The 23,892-nt window shown below is 34.1% G+C and overlaps 1 protein-coding gene across 1 annotated transcript in view; it reads left to right on the top strand.

The window, feature by feature from the left end:
- LOC101895942 (calbindin-32) overlaps positions 1–23,892 on the top strand; it is a 65,464-nt gene that overhangs the window by 31,405 nt on the left and 10,167 nt on the right. The window contains exons 4-8 of the mRNA XM_059123648.1: positions 2,204–2,293; positions 5,364–5,450; positions 5,665–5,805; positions 10,108–10,163; positions 12,890–12,935. Coding sequence (XP_058979631.1) covers positions 2,204–2,293; positions 5,364–5,450; positions 5,665–5,805; positions 10,108–10,163; positions 12,890–12,935 — 420 coding nt within the window. The remainder of the gene's footprint in view (positions 1–2,203; positions 2,294–5,363; positions 5,451–5,664; positions 5,806–10,107; positions 10,164–12,889; positions 12,936–23,892) is intronic.

The following is a 23,892-nucleotide window of genomic DNA, read 5'->3' as shown; positions in this document are numbered from 1 at the left end:
TATGTCTGAGGGCATAATAATTTTTCTATTTGCAAAGTTTTAATCAAACGTGTATTTGTCAACTAGCCAAATAGACGCTAGAACGAAAACAAATGCCTGAAACTGATTTCATCAAAGAGGATTTAGGGTCTAAACCTGTTATTTCGATAAGACACATTTTGAACCTGTCAAATGATATAGCCTCTATAATCACGAGGTTGAGATTATAATGAATTCAAAAATAGTTTTAAATTGATTACAAGCTATTTCTACAGACAGTGTTAGCAATGCCAAGAAGAACCTATGCTAAATTTGGTTAAAGTCAGTCCGGATATATCATTGTGTGCTTGATAATTTTTGGGAACTTAAAAGTTGTAGCATGATTGCAATTTTCTGATTGCCTCATAATGTGATTTTTAACAATTCTCATCAAATTTTAGCATTTTTATTAGTTTTCACTGAAAACTTTTCAGTTATTTTACCTCATTGTCAGAAAAATACAGGCACTCGTGCTCTCAGTGAGCGTAAATCTTCCTATATACACAATTAGAACCATTGAAAAACAATGGAATTAAAGAGTAATCATATTGGGAGAACATAAGAGAACGACTCTCTTGCCGGCCCTGATTTACTTTCTGAGTAAAATAGTTCTCTCCGAGAGAGTTTTACATTTCACTCCTTTACTAGTTATCTTGCAATTTCAATTAAAGGAACAAAGCATATATTTATGTTTATCCTTTTATTTAACTCTGGTTAATTTCTTTGAAGAACTAAGGATTCTAATTTGTGAAAAACCTCTGAGTATGGAAAAAATACATTACTGCTGATTATTGGAACATATGATTCTCATAGTCTCTTATCCATATTATATCTTCAACTGCCCAAGAAAACTATCATTTTTCCCTTTTAATTTTTGTTACCCTCAGTCCCTTTCAACGAGCCACAACATTTGCTTAAATCCCTTGCTCTGTGATTTTAGCCTGTGAAAATAACATTTCAGCAGATATCTTGTAACCGGCAATCCTTTTATTGTTACAATATGGTCATACTCTTTTTTTTGGGAAGGATCACAGTTTTATTGAATTTCATTCTTTGTACCCCAAAAGAAAAAAGAAAAATATGAGGGCGTTTAAGTAACATGGAGGACAATACTGTCAGATGATGTGTCATCACTACAAGTTGTGCCTTTTTTTAAAGCACACATCTTTTTCCCCTGTTTTCAATTGCCGTTTACTTGTACATGGCGTGGGCGTGGGAGAATTAAAGCTTGAAATTGTTGAAGATATGATGGTCAAAAGGACCATTGCCACTGCTACTACTGATGGCGTGGCGGTGGCGGTGGCCATGATGATGCTGGTGCAACCACTCTATGATGTGCCACTTTTTTATCTTAACTCTTAACACAGTTACAATGGAAGGATGTGTAAAGGAAGACAAAAAAAAAGGATAGGACATGAGTTGGTCTTATTTTTAGTGACAAGAAGGAAGAAAAAAACAGAAAATATGCAATTACATAACTGGAAGTGATGGAGGCCCCACACACTTAAGTTAAGAAACAGGCAACTTAAAGACAATTTTAAGTGAATTTTGAAATCGAACATAAAAATATTAGAGAATGATTCCAATAACTTTAACTTGGGACATTTTAAATTTTCTGAAATTATTTTTAAACGTTTTATTAGTTATCCTTTTTTGCCATTCACCTAAAATAAATTCATCACATAAATGTATTAGGGACATAATTCAAATATCTTCAATTTAGAACATTTTAAATTTTCTGAAATTATTTTTAAATTTTTTTACTAGTTATCCCCTTTTGCCATTCACCTACAATTACTACAGTCATCACATATCGCATGTCGCCTATATTTATGCCACTTGTCATTGTGGCTGTCATTAGATTTTGCTGTCGATGCTGCTAATAGCATCAAGCCTTAAGGCAGCCCAATCCCTGCATGACAAATATGATTTATCGAGAAAATTGTGCAAAATTAGCAGAACACACAGAACTCAAGGCAGAACGGGACATGGCATTGTCACATCCGATATTAACTGTCATTGCTATTGGCTTGTAATTAAATTATTCTATTTTTGAAATTCATATTTACAACAACACAACACAAAACGAATAGACTGTCGGTCTGTCCGACTGTCTTTGCATTACTTTTCGCCAAGTATTTGTTTTCAATTTTCTTATTTCTATCTGCTTTCTATTCATTTTCAGGCTGTTACCGACACAATGCTGGGTGAATTGAAATCATGTTTCATGGAGGCCTACGACGACAATCAAGATGGCAAAATTGATATCAGAGAGGTAAGTAAGCAAATAAGTGGAGAACCCATTTGTATTCATCACACCCCCCACCCTAAGACCCAACCCCACTCCACCTCCCATTGGAGAAAAGGGAACAAACAATAAACGCCTGATTTCAAATCAAATATTTGCCATTTACTACTATTCGATAAAGTTGTTCCTGGTGGGAGGTTGTGAACGGAAAACCATTAGCAATCATCGGAATAGCTTGCCCTTAAATTTTTGAAATGAAATGCAAATCAATTTGCGCAGATCTTCTTTTTAGGGACCAAGTTTGCTTTGCTTTTAATTTTTATTGGTGGAAGGGGGGGGAGGGGAGGAAAGGCAGGGGGTATTCTCTGCCACCATAAAAGCCTTTTTAATAATGCCTTAAATGATTTCGTGTACTTCATTATTTTCAGAATGGTTAATTTGTTTGTCTGGCCCGGAGATAGACAAATTGTTGAATTGTATTAAATAAATAATGGCTGTGATTGGCATAGATTTGGAAATTAAGGAAATTGATAATGTTTGAAAGTATCTGACCATTTTCTTCAGAAAATGACCATTTATGTACCTATGTGCAGGAATCATATACGAATTAAAGGTTTTGGCTTGATTTTAATCGTTATGCTATTAAAAGTTAGGCTATCTCATTACTGCTATGTAATTCCGCTTATATACTTTTTAAGACTTTCAAAATGATAGTCGTTTGACGGGAGATTTCAGATGGATTGGACCAATATTTTTTCGACTTTAAGCTAGACCCACGAGATCCACGAAAAATTTTCTAATATATACAGGGTGAGATAAGAAACATGCAACCAACTTCAGACTGCTGTCATGTCTAAGCCACTCGTCCGACAGCTGTTAAAATTATTCCAATGCCAGCTCTTTATATTGTTTACAAGCGTACAAAAGCATTTCGGTGAGAGTTTTCCAGAAAAAAAGTTATTCGTGATGGAATTCAAGCGTGATAGTGTGATTTCTTTATATTTGGCTGGAGAACCAACCACAAGTGGCTATCCTTAGAGCATTGCAGAATTTAAATGTTAATAAATCTTTTGTGTCTCGTACCATCGCTCGTTACTGTGATACTGGTAGCGTAGCCCGACGTCAAGGTAGTGGACGGAAGAAAACAGCAACATCAGCTGAAATGGTTCGAAAAGTAAAGAAGCGACTTGATCGAAACCCGCATCGCAGTGGCCGAAAAATGGCTCGTGAGCTGAACATATCGCAATATTCCATTCGGCAAATATTGAAAAATGAGCTCGGGGTACAGCCATCCAAAAAGAGCAAGAGCAAGAATTTACACCGCAACAAAAACAGATAGAAAATATACTCAAAAGAGCTAAAGAATTGCTTCGCTTGGCCGAAAGTGGTGAACTGACGAATTGGTATTTCTCCGATATAAAAACATTCGTTGTACAGCAGTTTGTTGACAAACAAAATGATCCACTCGTGTTTACTGGCCAAAGAGGTCAGCTGAAAATGTGCACCTTCGGTTGGTCACCAGAACTCAAGCGACGGCCATGGTGATGGTGTGGGCCGCCATAACCGCCGATGGTCGCTCTCCGCTCGTATTAAACGACCGTGGCATCAGAATAAATGCCGAATATTATCGCGAAAATATTATGGAGGGTGTATTAAAGCCTTGGGCACGCAAACATTTTGGCGGCAGACCTTGGACATTCCAATAGGACTCAGCACGTGCCACCCAAGAATGGTTACAAAATGAGGTTCCTCGCTTCATTTTCCAGCGCACAATGGCCATCAAAATCTCCGGATGCAATCCGTTGGACTATTGTGTCTGGTGTATTTTGGAAAGCAATGTTGGCTCTAAAAAATACAAAAGTGTCGATCACCTCAAGCAAGCGCTTCGCTGGGAATGGACCAAAATACCGCAGAGCAACATTCGGGCAGCATTTGACGGTTTCATTGGCCGTTTGAAGGCCACAATTCGTGCCAAAGTTGAACAGTTCGAACAAATCTAAACTTATTCTAAAATGTGATGCTTTCTCCGACATTTTTCCTTTCATACAATGAAATTTATAAAAAAAATGTAAAAATGATGGCATTTGTCTTGGTTGCAGTTTTTTTTATCTCACCCCGTACATGTACGTATAATATAGAATTGTTTAAAGGATAGTCTATAGAAATGTTTGTGTGCTCTTAAAAGTACACTATAAAAATTCTCAAAATTAAATGGAAGTGTGTGGACCTCTGAGTATAACTAAAAATTTATACAATTCAGGATGCCAGAGGACCACGATTTTTTTCTAAGCAAATTTTAGCTTCTGAGGATGAAGAAAAAGTTTCCATAAAATTTGGTATTCTTCCGAAGTTCTTGAATTTTTTTTTTTCTAAAATTATTGAGGCCTCCTTCTTCAATCAAATTTTATAGAAATACGAACAAATTTTATAAATTCGGTAGACTTATAAAAAAATTAATGGTCTCTGACTTCTACAAAAAGTATCTATAAAATTGTATAATCCTTCAAGGCCAACGAAACTTCTTCTATAACTTTTTTTGTTCTAAATTCAGTTTAGTTGAAAATTAGTCCGTTTTTGGAGGAGTATAAGAGACACCAGGGGAAGTGGATCAGTATTAGTGAAATAAATTATTTCGAAGTTTTTAAGAGACCTGTTTTTTTTTTCAAAAATGTTACCCTGTGTTGGAGACGTACCAGAAGGAGTAGGTCGCCTTCTTTACACATGACCTTAGTCTGATATAAATATTACCTTGTATGAATTTCATACGAGTCAGGCAATCATTTTGAACTCTATGAGATATTTTTGCCATTTTTATGTTTAATATCTCCGATATTCTAGCAAATATTTCCAATTTAAGTACCCAGGCATAAAAGACATTGAACAGAATTTAACATCAGAAAAAGTTTAAAATCTCGACCATAATTCTCTAAGTAAAAGACCCTTTAAGAAATCGACGTCAATCCAAAAATATCACTTAATATTGTAGATTATTTCAAGGCAATTGCAATAACTACCATCCCCAACAACAAAGCTCTCTATTTTATTTTTAATACCAACCCAAAAATAACTCATTTTATTTCTTCAATATTATTTACAGTTGGCTCAATTGCTTCCAATGGAGGAGAATTTCCTTTTGCTGTTCCGTTTCGACAATCCCTTGGAATCCAGTGTGGAATTTATGAAGGTAAGGCCATAACAAAGGTTATTGATATATAATTATTATTGCAATTAATATAAATTGCCAATAAGAAAATAAGAAAAAAAAAAAAAACATAATAACAAATAATAATGACACACATTGAGCCATTTCATGTTTATGACACAAATTAAAGCATACTTTTAGGAATATCAAATGAAATTTATTTCTATTTATATTGGCAATCTTCTATTTTTTATAGATTTGGCGTGAATATGACACCGACAATTCCGGTTACATTGAGGCAGATGAACTGAAAAATTTCCTCAGGGATTTGCTCAAAGAGGCCAAGAAAATCAATGATGTGTCCGAGGACAAGCTGATTGAATACACAGATACAATGGTAAGTGAGAAAAACAACAACAACAATGTTGTGTGGAAATTAATGAAGACGTGTCATAAGAAAAAGAAAGTAGTACCTCGTCGTTTATCCATGTATTTGGGTTGGCAGAGTAATAACCATAATTCTCTAGTTTCAATTACATAGCATTCTGCCATAACCCTCACTTATCTGGCCGGCAATAAAGCATTTCAAAATGATTTGTGATATCATAAATTATTTATGAGATTGTCGTTGAGTGTCAATTCTTTCTCTCTCGATGGCAACAATGTGTGTGTGTGTTTAGCTTTTTTTGCAGTGAAATAATAAAACTGCTGATGTGAGAGTATCCGTATCTCTGCAAAATGTTTAAATTCGGTGCCTTGGATAGGGCGATAAATCGCATTCGTTTTTAATTTACTTTCGTTTTCCGGTTTTGTTTTCGCACAAAATATCTGTCGACTTGCTAATCCAATTTAAACACATACGCACCCGCACACAGACGCACACACATTTAAGCCATTGTCAGCATGTCAACAATGACTCATCGACACAAGTTAGCTGAATTGTTAACATAATACTTGTACTTGATACAAAATGCAAATCATTTACATATTTAGGTGCCATGGACGGTGGGATGGCGGCTCCCCCCATGGCCCCGGTTGCATTGACATTGCATTTTGTAAACCTGACAATGGCTGTAATTAACATACATATGTATCTATGTACATGTTGTGTTCTTGTTGTAAATTTTAATGCGTGTCATCATCGTCGTCGTCATCGGCTCATCATATTTGTTCGCCCGAGTGTAATATGAAAATGCTGTTGTATACTTTTAGGCTTACGTCGATGGTAAACAATGTGGACATTTTAAGTGGAATTAATTTTGTTGTGATTTAATACTTATTTTGTAATACATCAACGGAATGCAAATATTTTCCCAGTGTTGAAGGATTGCCGTGGCTGCGCGTGGCCTCGGTCATAATCCTCCAATGCCACTTGTTGGCGCATTGAAAATGATTTGGGTTTTTATGTTTGGCAAACAAGAAATTTGAATATTTTATATCATCATATTTTAAAAAGGGGTAAATAAAACAGATTTGATTCGGTGAGAAGGAAATAAAATAGGGAAAGGATATGTAACTGGATATTCAACTGCAGAACATAACAAAATATTTCAAAATCATTGTTTATGTCTTTCCAAATTTAATAACCGGGCCATATGTATAGGGCGCCTATTAAAATATGGAACAATGATTTTATATTGCTTTAGGATAATTTTGAATTCTAAAGCTTAGATTTTTCGAAAATATTCCAGGAATTCCCAAAGATAAACTCTTTAAGTTTACTTCTACGAATTAATTTTTCTTCCAAAAGCTAGTTTTGCTTATCATGTTATAGTCATATATAAAGTGACTTTCTTAGCATTTATATGTTAAAATCATACTTTCAATAGCATACTTTTGGGTGCTTTGCATAAAATTAAAGCTGAAAATACGCTTTAGTCATTAAAACAAAACATTATAGTTTTAAGTATTTCTTTCTTCACTTCAAAATTTTAAATTTTCGTGTTAAAAAGGCTCAATAAATTTGAATTGAATTGAATATGTTATATATTATAATATCGAAAAGTTTTATACTTTTTTAAGGAGCGCTCAAAAATATACTACAAAAATTCCTAACATAAAATTTAAAAAAATGAATTAAAGGCGAGTACAGGGTGTGATAAAAAAACTGCAACAAAGTCAAACGCAATAATTTTTAATTTTTTTTTTAATTTTATCGAATGAAAGCAAATAATGTCGGAAATAGCATCAAATTTTAGAATAAGTTTAGATTTGTTCGAATTGGTCACCTTTGGCACGAATAATGACCTTCAAACGGCCAACGAAAACGTCACACGCTGCTCGAATGTTGCTCTGTGGTATTTTGGCCGCTTGCTTGAGATGATCGACACTTTGTTATTTTTTAGTGCCAACCTTGCTTTCCAAAATACTCCAGACATAATAGTCCAACGGATTGGTATCCAAAGATTTTGGTGGCCATGGTGCGCTAGAAATGAAGCGAGGAACCTCATTTTGTAGCCATTCTTGGCTGGTGCGTGCTGAGTTCGATGGTGCTGAGTACTGTTTCGTGCCCAAGGCTTAAATACACCCTTCACAATATTTTCGCCATAATATTCGCCATTTATTATGATGCCACGGTCGATTTATACGAGCGGAGAACCATGACCGGGGTTTGAGTTCTGGTGGCCAACCGAAGGTGCACATTTTCATCTGACCTCTTTGGCAAGTAAACACGAGCGGATCATTTTGTTTGTTTACACACTGCTGGACAATGAATGTTTTCTCATCCGAGAAAACCAAATTCGGCAGTTCACCACTTTCGGTCAAGCGAAGCAACTCTTTAGCTCTTTTGAGTCTATTTTCTTTCTGTTGCGGTAGAATTTCAATGGCTTTACCCCGAGCTCGATTCATTTTTCAATATTTGCCGAATGGAATATTGTGATATGTTCAGCTCACGAGCCATTTTTCGGCCACTTCGACGCGGGTTTCGATCAAGGCTCTTCTTTGTTTTGTGAACCATTTGTGCTAATGTTGCTTTTTTTCTTACATCCACTTTCTTGACTTCGGGCTATGCTACCTGTATCACGGTAACAAGCGATAGTACGAGACACTAAAGATTTATTCACATTTAAATGCTGGAGTTCGCTAACGATAGCCACTTGTGGTTTTCCAGCCAATTATGAAAAAATCACACTATCACGCTTGAATTCCATCACGAATGACTTTTCTGAAAAATTCTCACCAAAACGCTTTTGAACGCTTGTAAACAAGAAATGTCGCTGGAGTAGTTTTAACAGCTGTCGGATGAGTGGCATAGAAATGACAGCAGTTATAATTTTGTTGCAGTTTTTTCATCTCAGCCTCTATATATTTTACAAGGTAGAATATGCTTATATATCACAACACTTTTTTATGGCTTAAAAATTTGTTGTGAGCTCTTAAAAGTATGCTATAAAAATTCCAAATATAAAAGGTAAAAGTTCACTTTACAGTTAACTCTAGCATTCTTACTCCAAAATAAGTTCTGAACTATCCTTAAAGAATTTTCAAAAATATTTCTTGAATTCTATGAGAACCTTAATTTTTATTTATTTGAGACAATTAAATTGGAAGTTGGTTTCAAGAAAGTCATCATAAAGACACAAAATCTGGCGATACATATATCATCGGACTTTTGGCATTCTTTCCTTCTTTTGTGTTCTTTGGAAATTCAAAAAGATGCATTTGTGATTTCGTATAACAAAGCTTCGAACTCTCACATAATTCCCAAATAGAAAAGCTCCACCTTCTGGGCTTTCAACTGTCCGTAGTTAACACAATTTGTTCCACTTGTGAAAGCCATATTCTTTGGAAGAAAATCCAACAACAACAACAAAAGGCGAAGAAAAATCAATTATCTCTTTTGTCTATGACCTCCCATGGACATGTTGTGAAAATGGCAAGGCCGCGAGATGGCAGACAATCTTTCACCCAATTAATTCCAGCACTAACACAGTTTGCCAAGGGGGGGCTTTAAATACAATGTGGGTGTAGCTGACTGTAGTTGACTGCTTTTATTGTCTAACAACATTTTTTTAGTTTAAAACAAAAAATAAAAACGGAAAGAATTGCAACAAATCTTGCCTCCAGCAAAAAAGTGAATTCATTTTCTTTTGCTTTGGCCTGCAAGGCAATTAAAACAGCGCAGATTCTACGTTGTTTGTTTGAGCAGCAAACTTGAAAATGAGAATCCTTCTTGGAATCTAATAAATTAGCTACTATATTTTGCGTAACAGCTGATACTAGTCATTTAAACTTCTTGTAAAGGAAGGAAAAAAAGGAAAACAAAAAACATTTTTTCTAAATATGCAATAGTTTGTTTTAATTAATAAACCTGAAAGTATGCAAATAAAAAAATCAAGAAAATAAAAATAAAGCAAAACAAAACAGAAATTAAAATGAAGGCACCTAAAATTATGCAGCAGTTTAATGGTCAAACATGAGTTTTCTTTTTTTCTTTACCTTTAAAGAAAAGTTATTCTTTGGCCAGTTTGTTTTCGCCCGGCCTGAAAATATGCTAATGAATTTTTTTACATTTTTTTTATAATAAATTCCATATTTTATCTTTTGTCCTCTGTCTCTCTTTCTGTGTTAATTGAAAAGAAGACAAGTGCTTACACATGTCGCCCATTAATTTTTTAAGAAATCTTTTTAAATGCAAATTCTGTCATCACAATTTCCCTTCTTTTTGGGTTTCTTTTTATGTTTCTTTTGGTTTTAGCTCCAAGTTTTCGATGCCAACAAAGATGGACGTTTGCAGTTATCCGAAATGGCCAAGTAAGTATTGTTTTGTTCTTAGATTTGAATAAGTTTGAAGAAAATTTAAGCTGAAGAGCAGAGTCACTTAATGACAAAGTCACTCAAAAAAGGTTAGGATTGCGTTTTCAATTAAAAATCTTAAAAGAAGATAAAATGTTAAGTTTGTTTCTTAATATACAGGGCGAGATAAAAAAAGGTCCTCAAAAAATCAATGTTTATAGCCCTCCACCATAAAAACCCAAATATGTAGGCCCCAATGATTCTCCAAACAATCTTCAAAAAATCAACATCTAAATAACTCAAACATCCCTCCACGTGTTTATTTCTCAAAAAATCTTAAAAAAGGCCTTCTACAGACTTTCAAAATAATTCGGTTAATGGGTCTTGAATTGCCTTTGTAAGCCATTCTTAAGACATTTTTTACAAATTCTATTGTCTCCGAACTTAGTTGGAACCCCACTTAAAAAAAAAAAAAAATCTGCAGTACTGACAGTCATGTTGACCCCTCTCAGGCTCTTTAAATTCAAGCACAAGATAATTCAAAATACCGATTTATGTCAATTTCAACGTTCTACAAGTCGTATGATTGATATCAATTCATTGCATGGAGGGTACAGGTGGGCGTATGATTAACACCTAATGTATTGGTTTGCATTAAGCAGTAAGGACGTTATTTTTTCCCACTACACCGCATTTCTGGCTCACGGACGTCTTTTTTCAAGAGTAGCGTAGCCCGACGTCAAGGAAGTGGACGGAAGAAAAAAGCAACATCAGCAGAAATGGTTCGAAAAGTAAAGAATCGACTTGCGACTTGATCGAAACCCGCGTTGCAATGGCCGAAAAATGGCTCGTGAGCTGAACATATCGCAATATTCCATTCGGCAAATATTGAAAAATGAGCTCGGGGTAAAGCCATTGAAATTCCAAAAAGTGCAAGAACTTGCACCGCAACCGAAAGAAAATAGACTCAAAAGATCCAAAGAGTTACTTCGCTTGGCTGAAAGTGGTGAACTGTCGAATTTGGTATTCTCCGATGAGAAAACTTTCATTGCCCAGCAGTTTGTAAACCAACAAAATGGTCCGCTCGTGTTTACTTGCCAAAGAGGTCAGCTGAAAATGTGTACCTTCGGCTGGCGGTTTGCCACCAGAACTCAAGCGCCGGCCATGGTGATGGTGTGGGCCGCCTTAACAGCTGATGGTCGCTCTCCGCTCGTATTAATCGACCTTAGCATCAGAATAAATGCCGAATGTTATCGCGAAAATATTCTGGAGGGTGTATTAAAGCCTAGGGCACGCAACAGTTTGTCCGCATACCTTGGATATTGCTACAGAACTCAGCACCATCGCACTCAGCACGCGCCATTCAAGAACGGTTACAAAATGAGGTTCCTCGCTTCATTTCCAGCGCACAATGGCCACCAAAATCTCCGGATACCAATCCGTTGGACTATTGTATCTGGTGTATTCTGGAAAGCAAGGTTGGCACTAAAAAATACCAAAGTGTCGAACACCTCAAGCAAACGATTCGCCGGGAATGGGCCAAAATGCCGCAGCGCAACATTCGGGCAGCGTGTGACTGTTTCATTGGCCGTTTGAAGGCCATAATTCGTGCCAAAGGTGACCGATTCGAACAAATCTAAACTTATTCTTAAATTTGATGCTATTTCCGACATTTTTTTGCTTTTATTCAAAGAAAAAAATAGAAACAAGTAAAAAACTACAAGTTCGGCGGGGCCGAACTTTTAATCCCCGCCACCAATTGGAACATATTTGGCACTTTTGAAAAAAAAAAATAAATAAATAAAATCCCTTAAAAGCCTTTAAATTATAAAATTTATTATTATTATTAATTATTATTTTTATTTATTATTTTTTATTTATTATTAATAAATTATAGTCCATACGACGATTTTGTCAGAAGCCGTGACAATATTCAAATGCAAAACTTTAAAAAAAATCGGTGAATAATGTAAGTATGATCATCAAAATACAGAATACAGGTAGATACAATATATGTTGGCTATACCAAAACATGGACCTGCACAGACAATTTTCTGTCATAGGCTGTAGTATCCATTACGAGCTTCAAATGTCAAATTTTTAACAAATCCGGCAAATAATGTCGCTAAGATCAACAAAAAAACCGAGTATCGGGAGGTACCTTTATATGGGGGCTATACGAAGGCGTGGACCTGAACAGACAATTTTCTGTCATAGGCTATAGTATCTACTACGACATTTAAATACCAAATTTGAAACATTTCCGGTGAATAATGTCGCTTAAATCACCAAAATACCGAAAATAGGGAGGTACCATTAAATGGGGGCTATACCAAAACGTGGACCTACATCACTCATTTTCAATACCAAAAGTCCTGCAGACGAAATCCACATTTTAGTAAAATTTTATCAACCAACTTCATTTCGTTCGGAAGATAGAGTGATTTTCACAGACGGACAGACGGACGGATATCGCTAAATCGACAATAATATATATACTTTGTGGGGTCTAAAATGTATATTTCGAGGTGTTACAAACGGAATGACAAACATAATATACCCTCCATACTATGGTGGAGGATATAGAAATGTAAAAATTATGACGTTTGTCTTTTTTTATCTCACCCTGTATTTAATTTTTATAATTTTCTAAAAATTGCTTTAAGTAGCTAAAATACCAATTTCCTCTTCATTTTGTGTTTTCCAAATATTAAAATTTATTTATTTTTTCTTCATTTTTCCAGACTACTTCCAGTTAAAGAGAACTTCCTTTGCCGTCAAGTCTTCAAGGTATGTACAAATTTATCCTTGTTTCCAAATCACCGACATCCTCAACAAATAACCCTCCTTTAAAAATGCATTTGGCAATGAAAACGAAAACAATTTTTGCATTTGATTTTAGATTAAAAAAAAATTCCTCAAAAAATACTTTGCACTTTATTTAGATGCTAATTTATAACAAAAATAATAAAATAACAAACAAATAAAATGCTCTTAAATTTCATGCAAATAAATTTTATTTTATTTTAGTTATGTGAAAAAAATGTTAATTTTATTTATTTTCCAATTTAGTTTATTTTTTATAGTTTTAAGCATAAATTCCCTCTAGAAAAGAGCCAAACTAGAACCATTTAGAGGAGTAGTAAAGCTACACCCCACAATGTGCTAAGAGGATTGTCTAGGATGAATAAAATGTTATGACACAACAATGGTATACTTTTAGGCAAATGCGAATGAGTATGCATATTAGATAGTGTCAGTGGTAGATATGCAACCCAAAAAATACCCTTGTGTACGAATCCTACCATTAGAAATGCCAACAAATGAAAAGAGAAAAAAAAAAACGAACTAAAAGCTTGCCATAAATATTTAAAATTTCCTCTTTTCCATATAAATACCTTAGTTTACTTAAAAGAATGTCTTAAATTATTTCTTCATTTTTTTTTTTTGGTTTGTTTATATTATTTTATTATTATATTTTTTTTTGCCCAGAAAATATGTTTATTGCTATGGCAGATTTAGTCAAGGCATTATTTAATGGGAATATAAAAAAAAATAATATTTTAATTTATTCATTACTCAGCCGTTGTGTCATAAAGACAGGCTGAATTCTTTGCCAGGCAAATGAAAATGTCAAGGGCCTCAAATTGTAATTTTTTCTTTGGTAAACAAAAACATCAATTGTTTATTTGTTTATGTTATTAGCAACTCCCTCGAGAGGCCTTGCACCCCCCTGAGATATGAAAAGAAGACATTTATAAGTACTTTTGCAGAATTTAATAAAAATCTCATAAAAATACTCTCCGAGTTCAGCGGCATTGGGCAAAGGTTAAATTGGATGCATGTCATACGGTTTTCATACAATACCCTCAAGTGGCTGAGTAGGCGAGTGAGTAGTTAGGTTGGCACGTACTTGTGTGTACCTTCATTTCAAGGTCAATGAGAATATTTTTACGCAGCCATAAAAGAATTTTCTTTGTTTGCTCTCTCTCGCTCTGTCTCTGTCTCTGTAGGTTCTCACTATGAAAAACTGTTGTAATTAATGACTGCAAATAATAGAGACATTACACAAACAAAACAAACAAAGTCTCTAACACAAACTAAACTAAACCAAACCAAACAAGACAAAACCTAAAGAAGAGAAGAAGAAAGAAGAAAAGGATTCAAAGGCTATTATTTTTAGTAGAGTAAACAAATAAATTTTACTTTTAGGTTTTTTGGTAAACAAACAGTATTTCATATTTATGGGCAAAGGACGGGCGATATGTTTTAATTCCCAAATACTAAAAATGGCACCTAAAAGTATGCTCTTGGTTTTGAAGAAGAGAATATCTGTATTTAATAGTTGTGGTGTTGCGGTTGGCCTTTTCACAAACTTTGAGTACATTCTAATGGCCAGTTGCAACAAAACAAGGATGGTAAGGATGTGGCCTTGCACATTTTGAAGAAAAAATCCAAATTCAAGTGGGTCATTTGATGGCTCAGTGAATTTTGGTGGGGCATATTGTTTGTCTATAATAGGATTTTAATGCTATTAAGGACTTAACTTTAAGTGTGAGGCTTTGCCATTTAATATGGTTGACATTCTGCTGGGGATTAGGAAAGCACAGTGGTTGCAGGGAATATTCTAAGGAAGAACTAGATGGTTGTCGGGAGTTTTCTTGAGCAGAATTTGGTGGATTTGTTGCTCTACTCAAACACCTCATAATATCCAATTCCCAAAATCGAAGAGAGAAAATCGAGTCAAATATAAAAAAATATATTTAGATTTCCCATGTTAAATAAATGGAAAGTTCGCATTCAGAGGTCCTTACGGAACCACTCATTTTCTTCTAAGAAGATTTTCTTAAGATTGAAAAAGGTTTATCTGGATTCCTGAAAATTTCTTTAACTTCATATATTTTGACCCAGGAATTAAGGCAAATTGTTTCCAACATATTTAGATTGGTAGCTCCCAAGAAGAATTTGTATCCTCATAAAATTCCACAAAAAGATTACTCTTAGCATGTAAAAAACAGTAAGTTCGGCCGGCCGAACTTTAAATACCCTCCACCATTTGGAACGAATTTGGAAATTTTCAAAAGAATAAAATCCTTTAAAAAATTCTGTTAAAATCTTAAAAACACCGAATATAGGGAGCTACTGATTTATGGGACCTATACGAAGACCTGGGCCTGCATAGACAATTTTCTAGCAGATACTGTAGTTCCCATTATTAAATCTAAATACGAAACTTGAAGAAAAACGGTGAATAATGTAGCTAAAATCATCAAAATTCCAAATATAGGGAGGTACCGTTATATCAAGGCTACACGAAGACCTGGACCTGCATATAGAATTTTCTGGCATAGGCTGTATTACTCATTAGGAACTTTAAATGCGAAATTTCAAACAATTTCGGTGAATATTCTACTTAAAATACCGAATATAGAGTGGTACTGATATATGGGGCCTATACGAAGACATGGACCTGCATACACAATTTTCTGTCACAGGCAAAATACCGAATATGGGGAGGCACCGACATATGGAGGCTATACGAAAAACTGAAGCAACATAGACAATTTTCTGTCACAGGCTGTAGTACCTATTAGGAACTTCAAGCACGACATTTGAAAGAAATCCAGTTAGTAATGTCGCAGAGGGTAGAGTATACAGAATGAACTCCTTGTGTAGATTTTCAGACAGTTTCATTGAAAAATTTGGCTACAATCGTTAAAAATACCGAATATAGGGGGTACCCGTTATATGGGGGCTATATAATATCGTGGATCGATATAGCTCATCTTCGAACTTGACCTGCCTGCAGACAAAAGATTGATCTGTGCTTCCATATTATGTATGGTGGAGGGTAGTAAAAACTTCTTAGAAAATTTCCTAACAAAATAAAAATGGTATTCCTGATTTCTAAAAATTTTCAGATTGAGATTGTCGCCTTATCACCTAAACTCTATTATTTTATTAAAAAAATGTTCTCCCTTGACCCTTTCACAATTAATATTGGCGATCTAGACAATTTTTGGAAATTTTATTTCTTATACTTATCTCAATCTCTAAGGTGCTGGCAATATTTTGATTAGGGTTTAAAAAAAATAAAATTATTTATACTTCTCCAATAATGATTGGTACTGGATACATGGCAAGCTTTTCTACTTTCTGAAATAGCGACATATAATTCAAAAGTCCGATTTCTAGAATTATTGGTGGGTCAATTTGTACAAAGGTATTGTTTCTTTTATATGAGAGCTATCTTGCATATAAAAACCATATTGTTCACTCTTCGTGTTCTCTTAAAAGTTTCTCAACTAGATAACAATCCAGACATAATCTCCCACTATTCTAGGTCTTTTCTCTCTCTCTCTCCTCCCACACACATACACAACCACTGTGCCTTGAATTCTGATAATTTGTGATAGTTTGTTTTGGTTCCGGTATTAAATTTCATATCGCCAACGGACACTGAGAAAAGATATGGCATAGAAATATCCTCACTCACACACACACACCCACACATTCATACACATGCAGTCCAATTAACCTCAAACCAAACAAAAGAGCTCACAACTCAAACAAAAGGCGACGGATGCCCAGGCGAGCAGTGGTTGGTAATAAATTTTTGGTAAATGTATGGTTTCAATTTGCTGTGGTGCTCTCTTTGTTGTTGCTGTTGTTGTAGCTGGCTAAAAACGGTTGGCGGTCGTTTCCGTTATTATTCAACAACATCTATTGTTTCTCAAACACACAGTGGCAATCATGTATGTATTACAAAAAAAAGAGAACTTGCCTCAGTATTTGTATGGAGGACATGCAAATTTATAAGGCCAATTGGTTTCCGCTAGACTTTTACAAAGTAGGCCTCCTACAATAATTGTATGTTGCCACAATTGTTCCAAGAGGGGTCGTTGAGCAGTAGGACATTTGTGTTGTATTCCAATGTGTGTTTTGTAATTATTATCTTTGGCCAAAAGTCAAAATGGGGGCTCTAAGTTTGGAAAAGTTTGCCATATCAAAAATAAGTTTAAGACAGAAAAATAGGAAATTAAAAAATAGAAGCTCAAAAAAAAGATAAGGGAAATTAAAAAGAGTTTAGATTAGAGATTATATCAAAACTATATTAAAAATATTTTGAAAATATCAAGGAAATGTAACAACAATTATGGTAATGCTTGTTATCCTTTATTATTTCACTGATTTAAATTTGTAAAAATGTGTATTTTTTGTTATGTGTCAGGTATTATTTGAAAACGTCTCTTTTAATTTTGAAATCTGTAAAAAAATGTCTAAGGAAATAATTAATAAAATTCCAATTTATAATTTTAAATCTTTTTCTTCTTTCCTTTCATTTCCCCGTTTTTCACTTTTCACCATTTCTTGGCATTTGTTTCATTCCACTATCACTACCACCAACACCACCACTAACACCTTAACCTATCAATCCAAAAAAAATCTTTATAATTTTCTTTCTCTTCAAAATGCTTTAAATTCTAATAAAATTTTACTTAAAAAAATAATCGAAAAAAAAATCTTTAAATATTTTAAAAATTTTCTGCACGTCTTCTCTTCAAAACAAAATACAAAAAAAAATATGAAAATTACAATTTTTCAATTTTCCTCCTCCCCCAAAACATAAATTGCCTATAATTAAATGATAATGGTTTGTGCATCATTTAAATAATTACCAATAATGAACGATTCCATTCCCCTCAATCTGTTATCCGACCCAACCCGACCAACCAACCATCCACCATTCATTCATCATTAAATCCAATTAAATGAAATCAATTAATTAATTACGCATCCACTCTCTACAAAAATGATATACATATACTACTTAAATACATGTTTGTATGTATAATGCACCAACAAAATAATAATAACAACAACAAAAAATAATGATTCAATTAAATTACAACAATAACCACCATCACGAACCACCACCACCACAACATGATGCAAAATATGTAAACAAACAAAACAACAATGATAAAAATAAATGAAAACAAAAACCAAAAAAACAAACTAAATAGGAAGGTATTGAAGTAAGTACCTGGTCGGGAACACCCAACATACCAAACATTATGGTACTGTTCAAAAAAAAAAAAAAAAAAAAATGTTAACAGACATAAATAAATAAATGTTTTACAGTTTCTGTTACAGTGTTGTGTTAATTGTTTAAAATTATTTAATTTTCGATTATTTTAAAACGCTAGTTTGGTGTGATAGAGTGATTTTTGGAAATTAATGTTTTTTGTGTTATGTAGACCAAAAATAAACAAGAAAAAAGACCGGCATTTTTATTCCCTCCAACATGTGAAGACCTGACTGATGACCAACTGGCCCACCCATCTCGAAATACCTAAAATTTAAAAGAGCCGTTATATTGGGAAATGCCTATATTGAATGTCTTTTGATATATACGCTTTGTATACACCCTTTACATAATTTTTAGAAATCATAGGATCCCAGCTAAATATTGCAAAATGTTATCTCATTTCGAGATTTTTTTGTGATAATATCTGAATAATGAATGAATTTTGCTTGAAAAAATAAGAAGTTTGTGAGTCAGAAATGCTGTGTAGTAGGAAAAAATAACATGCGTTGTAAACGTCCAGTAAGGTCAGTGTAAACCAATACATCAGGTGTAAATCATACGCCCACCTGTACCCTTTATGTTATGAAATGATATCAATCATACGACCATTAGAACATTGAATTTGACATAAATCGGTATTTTCGAAGTATTTTTAGTGCATATTAGCTACTTGAATTAAAAGAGCGGGAATAGGGTCAAAATTACTATTAGCATTAGAGCATTTTTTTTATTGTTTTTGAAATATGTGGGGGTTAAGGTCAATTCGACACCCATAAACAAGAATTATTTTAAAGGTCTATAGAAGGTCTTGAAGCTGTGATTTTTTAAGATTTTTTAGGGGGCAGTTGGTGGTCTTCTTTCTAAGAGTGGTACATGAGTCCTACAAATGTGATATTTTCTTTTTGGAGGCTTTTTGTAGCCCATAGCGTATTTTTAAGATTTTTTTTTAAGAAATAAAGATATGGCTATTGGAAAGAGATGAACGTTCGAGATGGACGTTCGAGCCTAAAGTTAGATTTTTCAATACTGTTTGTATGATCATTGTGGCCTACATATTTGGGTTTTTTATAGTGGAGGATTTGGACCTTTTGGTGGAATTTTGGAATTTTATAAACTATGATTTTCAAGGACTTTATTGACCTTCAAATGAGAATTTTAAAGATCGTTGGAGTATTGTAGGCCTTACGAAGTTGATTTTTACGGACTTTCTTGAGGAGAATTTGAGGAGAGATGTCAGAGGCATACATTTTTCGTGGGTTTTAAGGGATTTTTGGGGTGATGTTGGAGATTTTCATCTGGGCTTTTTAAAACTTTTGGAGGGAGATTAGAGGGTTTTAAAAGACACTTTGGAAGATTATGCTGCGTCCACTAACGTAGATTTTTAAAGACTTATTGGAAGACCATAAGAGGTCATTAAAAGTGGATTTGTAAATATCATTTGGAGGGACATTAGAGACCATCAATAGTAGTTTAAGATTTTTGGTTTAGATACATCAGATGTTCCTAAACGTTTACTTTTAAAGTCTTATTTTGGATGTTAGGAGACCCAGTAAATTTCTTATTTTATTCATTTGGGAGGAATTAAAGGCCTCCAAGTGCGAATTTTTAGAAAATTAATAAAGTGTTCGGAGCAGAATTTGAGGCCAACAAATGTTGAATTCTTAAAGAAGACATTGGGAGACATTATAGATCCTTAAAAATGCATTTTTAAGACTTTTTGGAGAGGGACATCAGAGTTATATCAAAGTGAACCTTTTGGAGGGACAATGTAGGTCTTTCTACGAGGAACTTTTAGACCTCTTAGGACACATTTTAGGTATTTGAGCGTGCCCTTAGAGGCAAAAAATTGATTATTTTCTAAATTTTTGGATGGGTAAGAGATGTCTTCAAACTTTGGTTTTTGAATACCTTTGAGAGGTACACTGAAGTCTTATAAACGTGGATTTTTAATATTTTTCCACAGAAATTCTTGGAAAAAAATTAAAAGTTCATAAACCTGGATTTTTAAGAATTTCTTAAAGGGATATTGAGGCTTACGAATTTTATTTTGATTTTGTAATATTTTCCTTTTAGTCTTGATTTTGTGAAAGTCCTCTATAGGGACATTAGATCCCTATAAACCATGATTTAAGAGCGACTTTCTGGAGTGTCATTGGATACCTAAAAACTCGGATATTGTTAACAATTTTTTGCAGTATTATTAAAGGCCTAAAGCTTGGTCATTTTGAAGACTTCTTGCAAGGGCTGTGCTTATATGAAACCCTAAAAATCTGGGGAATTCCATATGAGTCCTGGGGAAATTGAAATATTTCCTTAAATCGAATCATAGTCTTATATAACACTCAGAAGCCTTATTTAAAGAAAACATTGAAAACCATAACACAAATATCGATGTGCTTCAAAATATATATAATCTTATGCTACATCACACCAAACTACAAACATTAAACACACAATGTGTTTTCTTTTTACCACGCTTACAAAACTCGAAAATATACAAATTTTCAATTTATTTTGTTATTTACTATTTTACAAAAATATACAAACTTTTTAACATTTATTCCAAACAGTGTTGATATGTGTTAAACTTTGGGCTTCATTTTTTTTAAACTACATACATATATACTCCAGAGCACACAAAAAAATAAATAAAAAATAAAACCAAAACAAAAGTAAAACTAGTTCCAAACAAAAGCAAACAAAATTTTCCCCCCAAATATCCAAAATTAAATTCCTGCTTTTTTGATAACAAAAAAATTAAACTCTTCCTTCCTCATTTGCAATAATACGACCAACGAAAAAAAAAACCGAAGAATAAACATTCATTCCCCTGCCATTATTAAGAGTAGTGCATGAAAAGGCATGTTTTGTTTGGAAAACTTTTTTAGTTGGTGTTTTTGTTGTTGTTGATTTTGATTTTGTAACTAGTCATGCATAAATTTCAATGGTCATCATTGTTGCTGCTTTTCTGGTCCCAAAATGCGGACCTACAATATTAAAGTTTTGTTGGAAAATTTCCATTCATAGTTTTAGTTTTTTTTTCTGGTGTTGGAAAATATGCCATTCTACGAACCTTCCTTTGAAAATTGAAAATATTTGCAATGGACCTATAAAAATTCTATTCCACATTTTGTTGCTACACCCACACACACACACATATAGGCACACATGCATTGATATTAGTGTGTCTCTCTACGGCAAGAGTAAAGTGAAATGCTAGTCGATGCTAAATACGCTGCAAGTACTTAAAAGACGATTAAGGATTACGAAATTACACTTGACTAAGTTAAATGAGAAGCAAGGAGATTGGGTATTCTACAGTACAACCCCGATTTTATATAAAAGGTTGCTCTGCCATAATAAATGCATCATTCCGTGACTATCCTTCTGACTACTAGATGCCTTGGAAACATATCTGTTCAAGTTATATGGAATCGACTGTAAAAGTTCCAATAATGTCTTACTCCTAGCCTGAAAGACTCATACCCAGCCCGGTTTATCCTTTGCTGACAATCAATTGTACGGTACGGCGTTATATAAAAATCGCTCCCATTATAAATTGCCAAGCCATTACCGAGTTTTGGCACGTATTTAAACATTTTTCATTATTATTGTTGGTCGAGAAAATGTGACTTAAATGTGTTGCCGGGTTAAATTATGTGGTGGCCACCAGCAACATTAACACCACAACTACTTCCACAAAAACTGTATTGTCCCAAAGGAATAAAAAAACTTAAAAAACGATTAAAGATTTACTTAAAAACCAGATAAAAGAAAAAGAAAAATGTATAAGTGTTAAACATTGAACAAAAATCCATTTTCACTCCAATATTCAAAAGCATCTGTGTCATTTATCTAAAAACGAAAACTCCATATCGTAATGCTTACAACACATGTCGGAGTATTTTATATTCTGACACTTCCATTATTGTCATAGCCGCCTATCTATGGGTCATCTCAACTCCCATGCTCTCTCGGCTGGTGGCTTTTATCCATGTCTCTGTGTTGGGCTAATTCCTGTTTCACAAATGAAATGGAAATAAACATATAAAGCTTTTGCATTTTTTATTAACCATTTATGCCACAAAAAACCAACAATGGTCGTGGTCGAGGTTGTGGTTGTGGCTGTAGCAGTGGCACTTGTAGCGAACACATTGGTGTAATACTTGCATATACACTTGGATTTAGATAACATTGCGGAAATGGATATTGGGTTGGAAATGGAAATTTTGTAGATTAACAATTTCGGTGATAGGATGGCCTCTATTTATGCTTCATCGAAATGAAGTGGAACTCAAAAAAATTTAAATTCAGAATTTCAAGCTCAAATGTCAGAATATATACGATTTTTCTGAAATAAGTCATCGATTGGCTTTTTCTTAAAAAACAAAGGAGTTAAGGTTGATTTAGTTCAATTTCGGTCTCCCTAAAATCCTATGCTTTTTACGAAAATGCAGACGATAAGATAAGGCATCGATAAGATAAGATGCCTTAACTCTGAAAGAAAGTACGCAACACAGGGTTAACACATGCAAGTGACAGCTCAAAAAATGGCAATACATTGAAACATGCTCACTTGAAAACTAACTTTCCACCCAACTGGCAACACATTTTCTCGGATACGGCCACCTTTACAATTTCTTATTTTTCTGCCATTTTTGTGGATTTTGCATAGAGCAACTAATTCTTCTTCTTGGGCATGTGCCAACTGAAATGGTTTTGAAATGGACCTGTGGGTACGTCCTTGCCTATAAGCAACCTGCAGTAAGTTACATTTATGTCTAAACTCCGGGTAAATCGATCACAATTTTGTGTAAAGAAATTACTCAAATCAAACATAGATCAATGTTGAAGGGAGATTTTCGACGGATCTTTCTGTGTGGTTTCACATTTAAATAGGGTAAAAATTTTGAATGGTTGAAAGACATGCATATCGTACAATTGTTATCAAACTTGTCTCGAGTTTGAAGATAGACAATACCTGTAAGATAATTTTTATTACCCTCAGCCATTTGGCTAGAGAGGTTATATATCATTTGATATATCATCAAAATAACAGACTTAGACCTTACGTCTCTTTGCACCAAATCTTTTTCAGGACATTTGGATTCGATCTAGAGATGTCCGTCCCTCTATCTGTCTGGCTCGATTTAGTCCAATTTTGGTACATAATAAAATTATTATCAAACCTAAATCGAGTTCGGAGATGAGCAATATCGGTCTACTTCGAAGGAAATATTTTACTGCACAGAAAAAGAAAAAATAACCCGATTTTGCTCCAACTCAGGAAATCCTAATATTTGCATCAGTGCTAGGTTATGCGAGAAAATGGAAAATATCGGTTCATTCCATGAAGTACTTTCCCACAAAGGTTCAAATTTATCGACGAAGGTCATAAAACGGGAAATTAATATAAGATTCCATTCTGACTTGGTACATCTCAATATATCTATCAACAAAAGATTTGTTATGAAGATGGTAGAGATCGGATCATTCCTTCCCCCCCAAAGGGGGCGGGGAGGTAATGAATGACCAAAACGATTATAAAATCGGAAATAAGCATTCCGTTCCCTTCATATTTCACACATCCCATTATTTCTACTAACACAAGTTTTGATGTGAAGGTGGATCGAAGATATATCGGTCCACTACCTT

The sequence above is a fragment of the Musca domestica genome, unplaced genomic scaffold (assembly GCF_030504385.1).
Source record: "Musca domestica strain aabys unplaced genomic scaffold, Musca_domestica.polishedcontigs.V.1.1 25, whole genome shotgun sequence".
NCBI classification, from domain to species: domain Eukaryota; kingdom Metazoa; phylum Arthropoda; class Insecta; order Diptera; family Muscidae; genus Musca; species Musca domestica.
The sequence above is the reverse complement of the archived record's forward strand: the minus strand, read 5'-3'. Positions and strand labels throughout refer to the sequence as shown.